Below are 15,459 nucleotides of genomic sequence, written 5' to 3'. Positions count from 1 at the left end.
ACAGATGTCACATAGAGATGACACTTGTGGTGTAGTTGTGTCTATACAGATGTCACATAGAGATGACACTTGTGGTGTAGTTGTGTCTATATAGATGTCACATAGAGATGGACACTTGTGGGTGTAGTTGTGGTCTATATAGATGTCACATAGAGATGACACTTGTGGTGTAGTTGTGTCTATATAGATGTCACATAGAGATGACACTTGTGGTGTAGTTGTGTCTATACAGATGTCACATAGTGATGACACTTGTGGTGTAGTTGTGTCTATACAGATGTCACATAGAGATGTCACTTGTGGTGTAGTTGTGTCTATACAGATGTCACATAGAGATGACACTTGTGGTGTAGTTGTGTCTATATAGATGTCACATAGAGATGACACTTGTGGTGTAGTTGTGTCTATACAGATGTCACATAGAGATGACACTTGTGGTGTAGTTGTGTCTATATAGGATGTCACATAGAGATGGACACTTGTGGTGTAGTTGTGTCTATACAGATGTCACATAGAGATGACACTTGTGGTGTAGTTGTGTCTATACAGATGTCACATAGAGATGACACTTGTGGTGTAGTTGTGTCTATACAGATGTCACATAGAGATGACACTTGTGGTGTAGTTGTGTCTATATAGATGTCACATAGAGATGACACTTGTGGTGTAGTTGTGTCTATATAGATGTCACATAGAGATGACACTTGTGGTGTAGTTGTGTCTATACAGATGTCACATAGAGATGACACTTGTGGTGTAGTTGTGTCTATACAGATGTCACATAGAGATGACACTTGTGGTGTAGTTGTGTCTATACAGATGTCACATAGAGATGACACTTGTGGTGTAGTTGTGTCTATATAGATGTCACATAGAGATGACACTTGTGGTGTAGTTGTGTCTATATAGATGTCACATAGAGATGACACTTGTGGTGTAGTTGTGTCTATATAGATGTCACATAGAGATGACACTTGTGGTGTAGTTGTGTCTATACAGATGTCACATAGTGATGACACTTGTGGTGTAGTTGTGTCTATACAGATGTCACATAGAGATGTCACTTGTGGTGTAGTTGTGTCTATACAGATGTCACATAGAGATGACACTTGTGGTGTAGTTGTGTCTATATAGATGTCACATAGAGATGACACTTGTGTTGTAGTTGTGTCTATACAGATGTCACATAGAGATGACACTTGTGGTGTAGTTGTGTCTATATAGATGTCACATAGAGATGACACTTGTGGTGTAGTTGTGTCTATACAGATGTCACATAGAGATGACACTTGTGGTGTAGTTGTGTCTATACAGATGTCACATAGAGATGACACTTGTGGTGTAGTTGTGTCTATACAGATGTCACATAGAGATGACACTTGTGGTGTAGTTGTGTCTATATAGATGTCACATAGAGATGACACTTTTGGTGTAGTTGTGTCTATATAGATGTCACATAGAGATGACACTTGTGGTGTAGTTGTGTCTATACAGATGTCACATAGAGATGACACTTGTGGTGTAGTTGTGTCTATATAGATGTCACATAGAGATGACACTTGTGGTGTAGTTGTGTCTATATAGATGTCACATAGAGATGACACTTGTGGTGTAGTTGTGTCTATACAGATGTCACATAGAGATGACACTTGTGGTGTAGTTGTGTCTATATAGATGTCACATAGAGATGACACTTGTGGTGTAGTTGTGTCTATACAGATGTCACATAGAGATGACACTTGTGGTGTAGTTGTGTCTATACAGATGTCACATAGAGATGACACTTGTGGTGTAGTTGAGTCTATACAGATTGTCACATAGAGATGACACTTGTGGTGTAGTTGTGTCTATATAGATGTCACATAGAGATGACACTTGTGATGTAGTTGTGTCTTATATAGATGTCACATAGAGATGACACTTGTGTAGTTGTGTCTATATAGATGTCCCATAGAGATGACACTTGTAGTGTAGTTGTGTCTATACAGATTTCACATAGTGATGACACTTGTGGTGTAGTTGTGTCTATATAGATGTCACATAGAGATGACACTTGTGGTGTAGTTGTGTCTATACAGATGTCACATAGAGATGACACTTGTGGTGTAGTTGTGTCTATATAGATTGTCACATAGAGATGACACTTGTGGTGTAGTTGTGTCTATACAGATGTCACATAGAGATGACACTTGTGGTGTAGTTGTGTCTATATAGATGTCACATAGAGATGACACTTGTGGTGTAGTTGTGTCTATATAGATGTCACATAGAGATGACACTTGTGGTGTAGTTGTGTCTATATAGATGTCCACATAGAGATGACACTTGTGGTGTAGTTGAGTCTATACAGATGTCACATAGAGATGACACTTGTGGTGTAGTTGAGTCTATACAGATGTCACATAGAGATGACACTTGTGGTGTAGTTGTGTCTATATAGATGTCACATAGAGATGACACTTGTGATGTAGTTGTGTCTATATAGATGTCACATAGAGATGACACTTGTGTAGTTGTGTCTATATAGATGTCACATAGAGATGACACTTGTTGTGTAGTTGTGTCTATACAGATGTCACATAGAGATGACACTTGTGGTGATGCTGATGAAAAGAGGAACAGAGCAGCCCCGCCTGAGGTGCTCTTCCCCGGTAATATCCAGCACGTTTCCCCTTCCAGCACAACAGGCCGGTCACCTCCCCGTCAGCCTCCTCGGTCCCCGCATCCTCTCCCCCTCCTCCTTCCATCAGGCGAGCCTCCTCACGCGTCCCTGGTCCCTGTCGCTGTGTGGCTGGGAGCGGCAGGACTCCACCTCGGGGCGGTTGAGAAGACAGTGCCGGCCGGGGCTGGGAGGAGAGGACGGTCACACTGAGTCTGGTCTCTCCTTTGAGCGGGAGTCACTGAGGGCAGCGGCTGGAACATAACGGTCCCGGGGCGGAGGCCACAGAAAGGTAAATGCGCTCAGCATGTTGGGGAGGGTGTGGGCATCACCTCATGGTGTTTGGGTGTGTGTGCCCATACATGAGGGGCTCGGCATGTGACCTGTGCCCGGGACAGCGGAGGATTCCAGTCCGTGAAACACTTTTGGCTGGCATAGCGGGGCCGGCGGTGTCAGGCCAGAATTCGCCGCTCTTTATGTGCAGCGCCGCTCCTCTGCCTTTTTGGGGTCCTTCCTGCCCGCCCCGTCCTGTCCTCGTCTCCGGCCAATCAGGACGCCGCACAGAAGTGCCACTTGACCCCTGTCCGCTCTCACTTGCTGTGGACGGACACTTGTTCCGCATCCTGTGGTACCTGAGCGGAGCGGTACCCGCGGCCTCCTCCTCTGTACTCACTCCCGGTCATCCTCTTCTAGAACATTCCCTGTCCCCCTCACATCCGGGCCTCGTGTGTAAAAACTAGAAGAAGAGGAACCTATACCAGTACCAGCCAATCAGAGGCCAAGAACAGGTTACAAATACTTAGGCGCAATCTGGTTGCTATGCGCAACTTCTTAATGTTTTCTGATTCCTAGATGAGATAAATGACCTTTAATGTGTTTATCATTGTACACATGTAATACCGCCTGTCATCAGGGAACTTGTGACAAAATCCTAAAAAGTGATTGTTCTGAATGACAAACATAGCGTCAGGCCACATCAGCTTTTCTGTACATTGCCCCCATTCACTTTAGTTTATGGAAAAATAAAGAGGCTATCTCACCATGAAAACTTTTACTGATGGACACTGACCCACCTACAGGAAGGCAATTAAAAGGGTTATGCCAAGGGCAAAATGTATTACCGATCCAAAGGATCGAGAATAAATAAGTGATCAGGTATGACCGCGAGTGAATGGAACAGCTGTGTGTATGCTGGACCGCCACTCCATTTATTCAGTCATTAAAGGGTACCTTTCATCAAAAAAACTTTTGATATATTATAGATTAATGTATGCAGAATAACTTTACAATTGCATGTTATTAAAAATATGCTTCTTTCTATTTAATTTTTCCACTTTGAAGAATTTACCACTAGGGTCTCCCTACCAGTCCTGGCAGCAAGCATTTCAGACTCATGCTGGAGTCCTAAACACTACGAGCTGCCAGTCTGCTTTGTTCACAAAGGAGAACACTCAGAGCTGCCAGCCTGCTTTGTTCACAGCCTGTTTGGCTGTGAACAAAGCAGGCTGGCAGCTCTGAGTGTTTAGGACTCCAGCATGAGTCAGAAAATGCTTGCTGACAGGACTGATTGGGAAAAATACAATAGAAAGAAGCATATTTTTCATTAACATAATATTGGAAAGTTATTCAACATTCATTAATCTAAAATATATCAAAAGTTTATTTGATGAGAGGTACCCTTTAAAAGCCATTCATGCCACAGGACAGACCCCGCATTCCCATGAATTAAAGCCCATATCAAAGCAGAGATTTGGCAACATGACCATTTAACCCCTTTAAGGTATTAATTCCATATATAAAGCGCTGCCATGCATTATATATGGTAAAATCTCATGACAGGTTCCCTTTAACGACAATGGACGTAAATGTATGTCCTGATGCGCTTGTACTTCACGCACCAGGATGTACATTTACATCCTGTACATGACCGGAGCAGTGCTCGCGTCATGCACGGCAGGGGACCTGCCAGTAATGGCGGACATCAGCGATTGCGCTGATGTCCACTATTAACCCCTCAGATGGCGAGATCAATACAGATCACGACATCTGCAGCAGTGGGGCAATTGTAATGGCTCATCTGATCGCCCATTGCACAACTGTCGGATCAGATAAGCCAAGATGGTGTCCGGAGGTCTCCTTATCTGCCTCCACCGCTTTTCCAGAGTCTTCTGCTCTGATGTGCCTTCCAGCAGACCAGAGTAGAAGATCGCCTATAATACTGATCAGTGCTATGCCTATGCATAGCACTGTTCAGTTTATGCAATCTAATGAATGCTATAGATAGTCCCATATGGGGACATAATGAGTTAAAAATAAAAGTAAAAAACAAATGTGAAAAATCCTCTCCCCCATTCCCCAAAAATGTATTAAACATATTTGGTATCGTTGCATGTGTAAATGTCCGATCTATCAAAATATAATGTTAATGACCCCTTACGGTGAATGCGTAAACGTAAAAAATTAATGTGCAAAATTGCTGCTGGCATCACAGCTTTAGGTGGCATCACAGTCACAAAAAAATTTATATAATGCAATCAAATAGTCACATATACACAAAAGTAAAACTAAAAAAACTACAGATCATGGTGCAAAAAAAAATGAGCCCTCACACATCCCCGTATACAGAAAAATAAGAAAGCTATTAGTCAAAAAAAGCGCAATTTTAAACATACTGATTTTGTAAAAAAAAGGTTTGAGATTTTCTAAAAGCAGTACAATAATAGAAAAGTATGTAATCATGGGTATCATTTTAATTATATTGACCCATAGAATAAAGAAAACATGTCATTTTTTACCATAAAGTGTACACCGTGAAAACGAAACCTTCCAAAATTTGCTAAATTTTGGTTTTCATAAAAATTTCCTCACACATATAACATTTTTTTTGGAGTTTGCCGTACATTTTATGGTAAAATGAGAAGTGTCATTACAAAGTACAATTGGTCGCACAAAAAACAAGCCCTCATATGGGTCTGTGGATGAACTTGCATGAGGGGCGGGCGTGACTTGCATTGAGGGGGCGGGGCTATCAGGTCACGAGCTGCCGGTTCCAAACACTGAGCAGTGGAATATCCCTTTAAGGTCAAAATGGGCTTGTTCCTTAAGGGGTTAATACACCAGGACGCACATGTATGTTCTCTAGCGGCATTCTGACTATGATCACAGCATTGAAAGTAGTTACGGTACTTGATTACAATCATCGTACACCCAAAGTGCAACACAGTGGTCTGATGAGTGAAAATGGCGGCTGGAGCTCTCCTCACCTTATCATGTTTCTTTGGGGATTTTCTTGTATATTCTGTCCACTGCCCATATTACTGATCAGTGCTATGCCAATGTTTTTTCATATACACCCTGTGCCCACAAGACGAGGTCAAAGTGTCCAGCATTTCAATCCCATACAGCACACAGTCAATCAGACGCAGGTCACCTGCTGCTCATTTGCATCTATGAAAAATTCTAATTCAGGGATGTGGAATTCCTATCGCCCTACGCCCGGGACATGCAGTTCCGGGCGCCGGGCAGGTGAATTTTTCTGGCCCATAGCTCGGCTTCGGGCAAGTGGGGGCCGGACCTGACAAGCGCGACGGCGCTCAGCAGTCTGTATGGAGCGGCTCCCGACTCGTGCCCCGCTCCATACTCTGCAGCCCCCGGCTGTTCTCAGTAGCCGGGGGCCACCACACTAATAGCCTGTATGCGGCTATTAGCCAGCTGGGGGCCACCGCTAATAGCCAGATCGCCGCAGCTGACTATTAACCCTTTAGATTGCTGCTGTCAAACCTGACAGCGGCGTCGACATGTGAATGCTCCCTGGTGGGCTAGTGGAATGGATCGCATCCCTCCCCCCGCAGCGTGATCGTGGGGGGTTGGGGGTGTGGAGTTACACTATAGAGGTAGCCAGAGGGCTTACCTCTGCTTCCTGGTGTCCCGTGGCTCTGTCATTGATAGATCCTGGCTGACTAGGCACTATCATTGGATCGCATAGTACACAGATCAATGGAGTTCAATAGAACTCTATTGATCTGTATGAGGAATCTAATGATTCCTCCTAAATGTCTAATAAAGTGTATAAAATAAATAAATAAAGTTTGATAGACACATTAACCCCTTCCATGTTAACATGTTAAAAGTTCAAATCACCCCCTTTTCTTATAAAAACATGTAAACATAATAATAATAAGCATATTTAGTAGTGCTGCGTGCGTAATTGTACGAACTATTAAAATATAACATTATGTATCCCATACGGTAAATGTAAAAAAAAATACCAAAGCACAGAATTGCAATTTTTATAATATCCCAGAAAAAAAAGTTAAAAAGCGATTAAAAGTCGGATCAATAACCAAAATGGTACCGATACAAAAAAACAGATTATGCGCAAAAAATGAGCCCTCACACAGCCTGGTTTATGAAATAAATAAAAAAAGCTAACAGGGGTGAAAAAATGGCAATTAAACAAATTCGAAAAAGTTCAGCATTTTTTTTTAATTAGTAAAACATGACGTAAACTATACATATCTGGTATTGCTGTAATCAGGCCGGCCTAAAGTATCAAACTAACATGTTAGCTCAACCACAAGGTAAATGGCGTAGAAAAGAAAACCACCAAATTTGCAAAATTATCTTTTACTATTTCACCTATTGTAGGTAGTTATAGAGCGAGGAGGAAAAAACTAGAGCATAGAAAAGAAAATTGGCCCGGACGAGTGGATCGTCATGAGGGACAAGTAGATTTTGCTTCGTTTTAGTCCCGCGGACAAGTAGTTTTTTTATAAAATGTCCACACCCCTGTAATTTCTCATCCCACAAGCTAAGTTCACAACTCTAACGCTATGTTCACACGGTTGAATGCCTGCACAGAAAATTTCCATACGAAATTTCTATTGTGTGAACATAGCTTTTACCCCTACCTGGCGCTGTGATTAGCTACACTACACTACTACGCTACACTACACCATGTAAATCATCTGTCAGATTCCTTATACGCTTTCCAGCACGTTGCATGGTAAAAGTAGCCGCATTATTACAGCTGTCAGAAACATTTTTTAAACCCTCAATATAGCTACAGATTTGTCCAGTTTTTCTACCAAAAATACTGGAAAAAATGAAAGAAATCCTCACAGACGCCCTAAACGTAGATGTGAACTAAGCGTAGCAATAATAAATATTGCTGCATGTTATTGAGCCATATAAGAGTGATGCCGCCTCTCTGACATCACCAGATGCTGATACTCCTGTGAGGCTTGCACTGAAACCATTTGTTGTAGAATGAGCAAACAGCACTCAGCTATATACATATTTCTGCAAATCATCTAGACAGCCATGTTGGTCATACACTATGGAAGTGCATCATGCATTATGTTGTAAAGCTTCAGTTGTTGCAGACACCAAAGGGTAAAATAAATAAGCTTAGTCAAGTCAGTATAATGTAAACCATTGTTGGAAGAAAAAAAAATAGATGCTAGAGACATAACCCTTTCATAACTATATGTCTGGAAAGGTTTTGATAAATCTCCCCCAATGTGCCTTGTGTATGGTGTCAAAAAGTATATTAAAGCAACTTACTAATATAATGTTATGAGCCATAGTGCACAGTTGTCCCATCATCAGCTCTGTTCTCTCCTTGTTGCTGTGACATCACTACATACTCTCTGAATGCAGTCTGCTCCCATCCCTTCTCCCACTTTCTTCCTGTCTGGTCAGGAAAAAACAGTGATGTGAAGAAGGGGGAGAGGGGAGCTCATATTACTGCTCATAAGATTTAAAGGGGTACTCCGGTGGAAAACTTTTTTAATCAATTGGTGCCAGAAAGTTAAACAGATTTGTAAATTACGTCTATTAAAGAATCTTAATCCTTCCTGTACTTATTAGCTGCTGAATACTACAGAGGAAATTGACCAGAGGAACTGACCAGAGCAGCATATGTTTGCTATGGGGATTTTCTCCTACTCTGGACAGTTCCTACAATGGACAGAGATGTCAGCAGAGAGCACTGTTCTCCTGATGTCAGCAGAGAGCTCTGTGTTCCAAAAAGAAAATAATTTCTTCTGTAGTATTCAGCAGCTAATAAGTACTGTAAGGATTAAGATTTTTTAATAGACGTAATTTACAAATCTCCACAGATAGAAAAATAATGTTGGCACTGCTGCTGAGGTCTTTACGGTGTAAAATGAAAATTGAGCTTGCAGCCACGCAACTCATGGTATCCCACATAGCCCACCGGTGCTCCCCACGGAAGGAACTGAAACATAACTAGAAGAAGACAGCGGAGGCACTCGGGTCCTGGTCTGCAGTGAGTTTGTTTCAGACAGGTATGAACAATAGCCTGGTCAATGAGTCGTTTTGCGCACACCTGTGCTTAATCAATGAGGTCACAACTCGTTGACCAGGCTGTTGTCCATACCTGTCTGAAATAAACTCACTGCAGACCAGGACCCGAGTGCCTCCGCTGTCTTCTTCTAGTTAATTTACAAATCTGTTTAACTTTCTGGCACCAGTTGATTAAAAAAAAAAAAAAAAAAAAAGTTTTCCACCGGAGTACCCCTTTAAAGGCAGTGGGAAGCCTATCCCAGATAAGACATCAGTGAGCCTGTTCTGATGGAAACTACTGTGACCGAGAGACTTCCTGCTGCATTAAAATCTAATGAGCAGTAATATGAGCTCACCACTTGACATCACTAGTCTCGTCCTGAGCAAACAGGAGGGGGCATGGATGAGAGGTCTGCTTTCACAGAGTGCAACGTGATGTCACAGCTACAAGCCAGACAGCATAGCTGATATTGGAAGATCTGTGCACTATGGCTAATAACATTATATTAGTAAGTTGGTTTATTATAATTTTTGACACCATAAACAGGTTATTTCTTTCCCCAAACAACCACTTTAAATTCCTTGTTGCCCTGTCACTGTCTCAGCATTGGTTTTCTTTGCAAGCACTTCCTTGTGACTTTGTCTGCCCAGGGATCTTCCTTCTAAGCCGATGAGTTCATGCTTAGCCAATTTTCTTTCAGAACACCCATTTAATGAAGGCTTTCTGTGTTGGTTTATACATTTATCTGATATTTTATGTATTTCCTAGGTTTAAGAAATGGAGGCCATGGATAAAGCAGTGAATGGGTACATAGACAACTTGCTTGGACCGCGAGGTAAAATTCGAACATACAAAAGCATGATCTGACTATTTATTCTTTGACATGGGCTGTTTGTGTTCATATCCTAAATATAATAACTATTCTGTATAAGGCTGGGTTCAAACTGTGAGCATTTTGTTGTATGCGTTTAAATTGCAGCATAACTGCTTTTGAAAAATCACATGCATTTTACCTTAAATTGCCACATTTCTGCAATATGTTTATTGCCATCCTGTGTTTTTACATGTTAAACATCTAGACAATGGGGGAGATTTATCAAAACATGTCCAGAGGAAAAGTTGTTGAGTTGCCCATAGCAACCAATCAGATCGCTTCTTTCCTTTTTGAAAAGGCCTCTGAAAAAGGAAATATGGGCTACTCAGCAACTTTTCCTCTGGACAGGTGTTTATAAATCTCCCCCAAGGTATTTTATGCTGCATTCACATTATCATTAGGGCTTCCAAGGAACAAATACATTTGAAGAAGCTCAAAATCTGCGGCCCATGTGTCTGTTCTCTGACTGGCATGGACCTCATTCAGTTCAATGACCCGAACTAGTCACCACGATTTTCAGTCACGCCAAAAGTAGGATACACTCGGAGAACTACCTAAACATATATTCACTAGGGGGAGATTTATCCTCTTGTGCAGAGGAGACGTTGACTAGTTGCCTATAGCAACCAATCAGATTGCTTCTTTAATTTTTAAAAATGCCTTTAAAATATGAAAGAAGCGATCAGATTGGTGGCTATGGCCTACTGGTCAACTTTTCCTTTACACACATTTGATTGATTTGAATGGGGTCCGTGACGATTTGAGCACAGATACGTGAGCAGACGATTTTGAGCTTCTGCAAAATTATCTGTGCCTCGGAGGCTCTAATCATGATGTGAATGCAGCCTTCCCTTTGAAAACATAGTGACAATAACAGCAGAGAAAAACCACGGTTAAGCGCATAAAATATATATTTTTTTTTTCGCTATTCCAAACAAAACAATATCACAAATAAATTGTCATGTATGAAGCCATACTAAGAATACATAAGCCTCATCACTGCAGGGTTGGTCTGCAGCATAAAACATTCCTTACTGTTAAAGGGGACATGTCGCGAGTTTTTTAGACCCCTAAACCATCATCCAAATATATTCTAAATAAAGCTTTGTAAAGTCTTCTTAATGCTGTATAATCAAGTAGTGGAATTTATAACATAGCACATGTTGTATATAAATTACCGGTCAAGAGTCATATGGGCATAGAGCTATGCTGAACATTCATGCAGTCCTCTCCCTAAACATGCCTTTCCTGGGTTAATTGACATCCCACAGACATTGCTAAAGCTGGCTGCTAATGGCTTATCACAGCCTAAGGGACATCATTTGAACCAGGAAGGGTGTGTTAAAGGGTTACAGATTTGTAAATTACTTCTATTTAAAACTCTTAAGCCTTCCAGTACTTAGCTGCTGTATGCTCCAGAGGAAGTTGTACAGTTCTTTTTCTGTCTGACCACAGTGCTCTCTGCTGACATCTCTGTCTGTGTCAAGAATTGTCAAGAGTAGGAGCAAATCCCCATAGAAAACCTTTCCCGCTCTGGACAGTTCCTGACATGGACAGAGGTAGCAGCAAAGAGCACTGTGGTCATACAGCAGCTGATGAGTACTGGAGTGCTAATTTTAAATAGAAGTAATTTACAAATCTGTTCACATTTTTGGCACCAGCTGATTTAAAACCATTTTTTTTCCACCAGAGTACCCCTTTAATGGCCAGACTGCTTGAATTGTCACCCTTGTACTACACATAGATAAGTCTTCAATAGTAATTTACATACCTTGCACACTAAGACCGGCATTTCATATGCCAATCTAATATTAAAGCCTGTACATGTCAGTGGCGCTGGATTTATTGAGAGACACTGACTTCTTAAAGTGTACCTGTCATTAGCAAAAATATTATCTATAATATAATCTGAAATTTTTAAAGAAAATGAAGTATCTCTCACAGAAAAGGATTGCAGTAAAACATGTTTTGCTATACACATGTTTATTCCCTTTGTGTGTATTGGAACTAAACCAAGAAATGGAGGAAAAAAAGCAAATTAGACATAATGTCACACCAAACTCCAAAAATGGGCTGGACAAAATTATTGGCACCCTTAACTTAATATTTTGTTGCACACTCTTTGGAAAAAACAACTGAAATCAGTCGCTTCCTGTAGTCATCAATAAGGTTCTTACACCTCTCAGCAGGAATTTTGGACCATTATTTCTTTGCAAACTGCTCCAGGTCTCTCTTATTGGAAGGGCACCTTCCCCCCCCCCCCCCCAAAAAAAAAGGTTAAGATCTCTCCACAGGTGTTCAATGGGATTTAGATCTGGACTCATTGCTGCCACTTCAGAACCCTCCAGCGCTTTGTTGCCATCAATTTCTGGGTGCTTTTTGACGTATGTTTGGGGTGATTGTCCTGCTGGAAGACCCAAGATCTAAAACACAAACCCAGCTTTCTGACACTGGGCTGTACAGTGCAACCCAAAACCTGTTGGTAATCCTCAGATTTCATGATGCCTTGCACACATTCAAGGCACCCAGTGCCAGTGGCAGCAAAACATTCCCAAAACATAATTGAACCTCCAACATATTTCACTGTAGGTACTGTGTTCTTTTCTTTGTAGGCCTCAAAAACTTCTATCTTGGTCTCATCTGTCCACAAGATGTTTCCCAGAAGGATTTTGGCTTAAGTTCATTTTGACAAAATGTAGTCTTGCTTTTTTATGTCTGTGTCAGCAGTGGATCCTCCTGGGTCTCCTACCATAGCAATTCATTTCATTTAAATGTCGACCAATAGTTTGTACTTACACTGATGCTCCCTGAGCCTGCAGAACTGCTTGAATATCTTTGGAACTTGTTTGGGGCTGCTTATCCACCATCCGGACTATCCTGCGTTGACACCTTTCATTAAGTACAGTGCCACTGGTTGCAAACTTCTTGATAATGTTGCACACTGTGGACAAAGGCAAATCTAGATCTCTGGAGATGGACTTCTAACCTTGAGAATGTTGATATTTTTCCATAATATTGTCCTCAGACAGTTCTCTTCTTCTCTTTCTGTTGTCCATGCTTAGTGTGGCACACACAGACACACAATGCAAAAACTAAGTGAACTTCTCTCCTTTTTATCTGCTTTCAGGTGTGATTTTTATATTGCCCACACCTGTTACTTGCCCCAGGTGAGTTTAAAGGAGCATCACATGCTTGCAACAATCTTATTTTTCCACAATTTTGAAAGGGTGCTAATTATTTTGTCCAGCCCATTTTTGGAGTTTGGTGTGACATAATGTCCAATTTGCTTTGTTTCCTCCCTTTTTTGGTTTAGTTCCAATACACACAAAGGAAATTAACATGTGTATAGCAAAACGTGTTACTGCAATCCTTTTCTGTGAGAAATACTTCATTTTCTTGAAAAATGTCAGGGGTGCCAACATTTGTGGCCATGACTGCATATGTATATTTGTAGTATACATAGTTTAAAAAATTTGTATATTTTGTCCCTGCAGCTATTGTCTGTGTGTCTCTGTGATGAGACCAAATACAGGAAGTGTGGGTGGACAAGTAGGGCTCTGTGCACTGAGGACAAACAGGGCTCTGTACACTGAGGACAAGCAGGGCTTTGTGCAGTGAGGACAAGCAGGGCTCTGCAGTGAGGACAAGCAGGGCTCTGCAGTGAGGACAAGCAGGGCTCTGTGTAGTGAGGACAAGCAGGGCTCTGTGCACTGAGGACAAGCAGGGCTCTGTGTAGTGAGGACAAGCAGGGCTCTGTGCACTGAGGACAAGCAGGGCTCTGTGCACTGAGGACAAGCAGGGCTCTGTACAGTGAGGACAAGCAGGGCTCTGTACACTGAGGACGTGCAGGGCTCTGTACACTGAGGACAAGCAGGGCTCTGTACAGTGAGGACAAGCAGGGCTCTGTACACTAAGGACGTGCAGGGCTCTGTACACTGAGGACAAGCAGGGCTCTGTACACTGAGGGCAGGCAGGGCTGTGTGCACTGAGGGCAAGCAGGGCTCTGTACACTGAGGACAAGTAGGGCTCTGTACACTGAGGGCAAGCAGGGTTCTGTGTACTGAGGGCAAGCAGGGCTCTGTACACTGAGGACAAGCAGGGCTCTGTACACTGAGGACAAGCAGGGCTCTGTACACTGAGGACAAGCAGGGCTCTGTACACTGAGGACAAGCAGGGCTCTGTACACTGAGGACAAGCAGGGCTCTGTACACTGAGGACAAGCAGGGCTCTGTACACTGAGGACAAGCAGGGCTCTGTACACTGAGGACAAGCAGGGCTCTGTACACTGAGGGCAAGCAGGGCTCTGTGCACTAAGGGCAAGCAGGGCTCTGTACACTGAGGACAAGCAGGGCTCTGTACAGTGAGGACAAGCAGGGCTCCGTGCACTGAGGACAAGCAGTGTTCTGTACACTGAGGACAAGCAGTGTTCCGTACACTGAGGACAAGCAGGACTCTGTACAGTGAGGACAAGCAGGGCTCTGTGCAGTGAGGACAAGCAGGGCTCTGTGCAGTGAGGACAAGCAGGGCTCTGTACACTGGGGACAAGCAGGGCTCTGTACACTGAGGACAAGCAGGGCTCTGTACACTGAGGACAAGCGAGGCTCTGTGCAGTGAGGACAAGCAGGGCTCTGCAGTGAGGACAAGCAGGGCTCTGTGTAGTGAGGACAAGCAGGGCTCTGTGCACTGAGGACAAGCAGGGCTCTGTGCACTGAGGACAAGCAGGGCTCTGTACACTGAGGACAAGCAGGGCTCTGTGCAGTGAGGACAAGCAGGGCTCTGCAGTGAGGACAAGCAGGGCTCTGTGTAGTGAGGACAAGCAGGGCTCTGTGCACTGAGGACAAGCAGGGCTCTGTGCACTGAGGACAAGCAGGGCTCTGTACAGTGAGGACAAGCAGGGCTCTGTACACTGAGGACGTGCAGGGCTCTGTACACTGAGGACGTGCAGGGCTCTGTACACTGAGGACAAGCAGGGCTCTGTACAGTGAGGACAAGCAGGGCTCTGTACACTGAGGACGTGCAGGGCTCTGTACACTGAGGACAAGCAGGGCTCTGTACACTGAGGGCAAGCAGGGCTCTGTGCACTGAGGGCAAGCAGGGCTCTGTGCACTGAGGACAAGTAGGGCTCTGTACACTGAGGGCAAGCAGGGTTCTGTGTACTGAGGGCAAGCAGGGCTCTGTACAGTGAGGACAAGCAGGGCTCTGTACACTGAGGACAAGCAGGGCTCTGTACACTGAGGACAAGCAGGGCTCTGTACACTGAGGACAAGCAGGGCTCTGTACACTGAGGACAAGCAGGGCTCTGTACACTGAGGACAAGCAGGGCTCTGTACACTGAGGGCAAGCAAGGCTCTGTGCACTAAGGGCAAGCAGGGCTCTGTACACTGAGGACAAGCAGGGCTCTGTACAGTGAGGACAAGCAGGGCTCCGTGCACTGAGGACAAGCAGTGTTCCGTACACTGAGGACAAGCAGTGTTCCGTACACTGAGGACAAGCAGGACTCTGTACAGTGAGGACAAGCAGGACTCTGTGCAGTGAGGACAAGCAGGGCTCTGTGCAGTGAGGACAAGCAGGGCTCTGTACACTGGGGACAAGCAGGGCTCTGTACACTGAGGACAA

At 43.4% G+C, this 15,459-nt stretch overlaps 1 protein-coding gene across 2 annotated transcripts in view; it reads left to right on the top strand.

Moving 5' to 3' along the window:
* Positions 1-2,628: 2,628 nt before the first annotated feature.
* Positions 2,629-15,459, top strand: part of ELOVL5 (ELOVL fatty acid elongase 5) — a 96,453-nt gene continuing 83,622 nt past the window's right edge. Inside the window, exons 1-2 of one of the 2 annotated variants that reach the window (XM_056565733.1) lie at positions 2,629-2,651; positions 9,738-9,804. In XM_056565733.1, the coding sequence (XP_056421708.1) occupies positions 9,747-9,804 (58 nt within the window). In that variant the 5' untranslated portion in view covers positions 2,629-2,651; positions 9,738-9,746. Of the gene's footprint in view, positions 2,652-2,684; positions 2,952-9,737; positions 9,805-15,459 lie in introns of those variants that run through there. The other variant, XM_056565732.1, reaches the window with a different exon arrangement.

The sequence above is a fragment of the Hyla sarda genome, chromosome 3 (assembly GCF_029499605.1).
Source record: "Hyla sarda isolate aHylSar1 chromosome 3, aHylSar1.hap1, whole genome shotgun sequence".
Lineage (NCBI taxonomy): Eukaryota > Metazoa > Chordata > Amphibia > Anura > Hylidae > Hyla > Hyla sarda.
The sequence above is the reverse complement of the archived record's forward strand: the minus strand, read 5'-3'. Positions and strand labels throughout refer to the sequence as shown.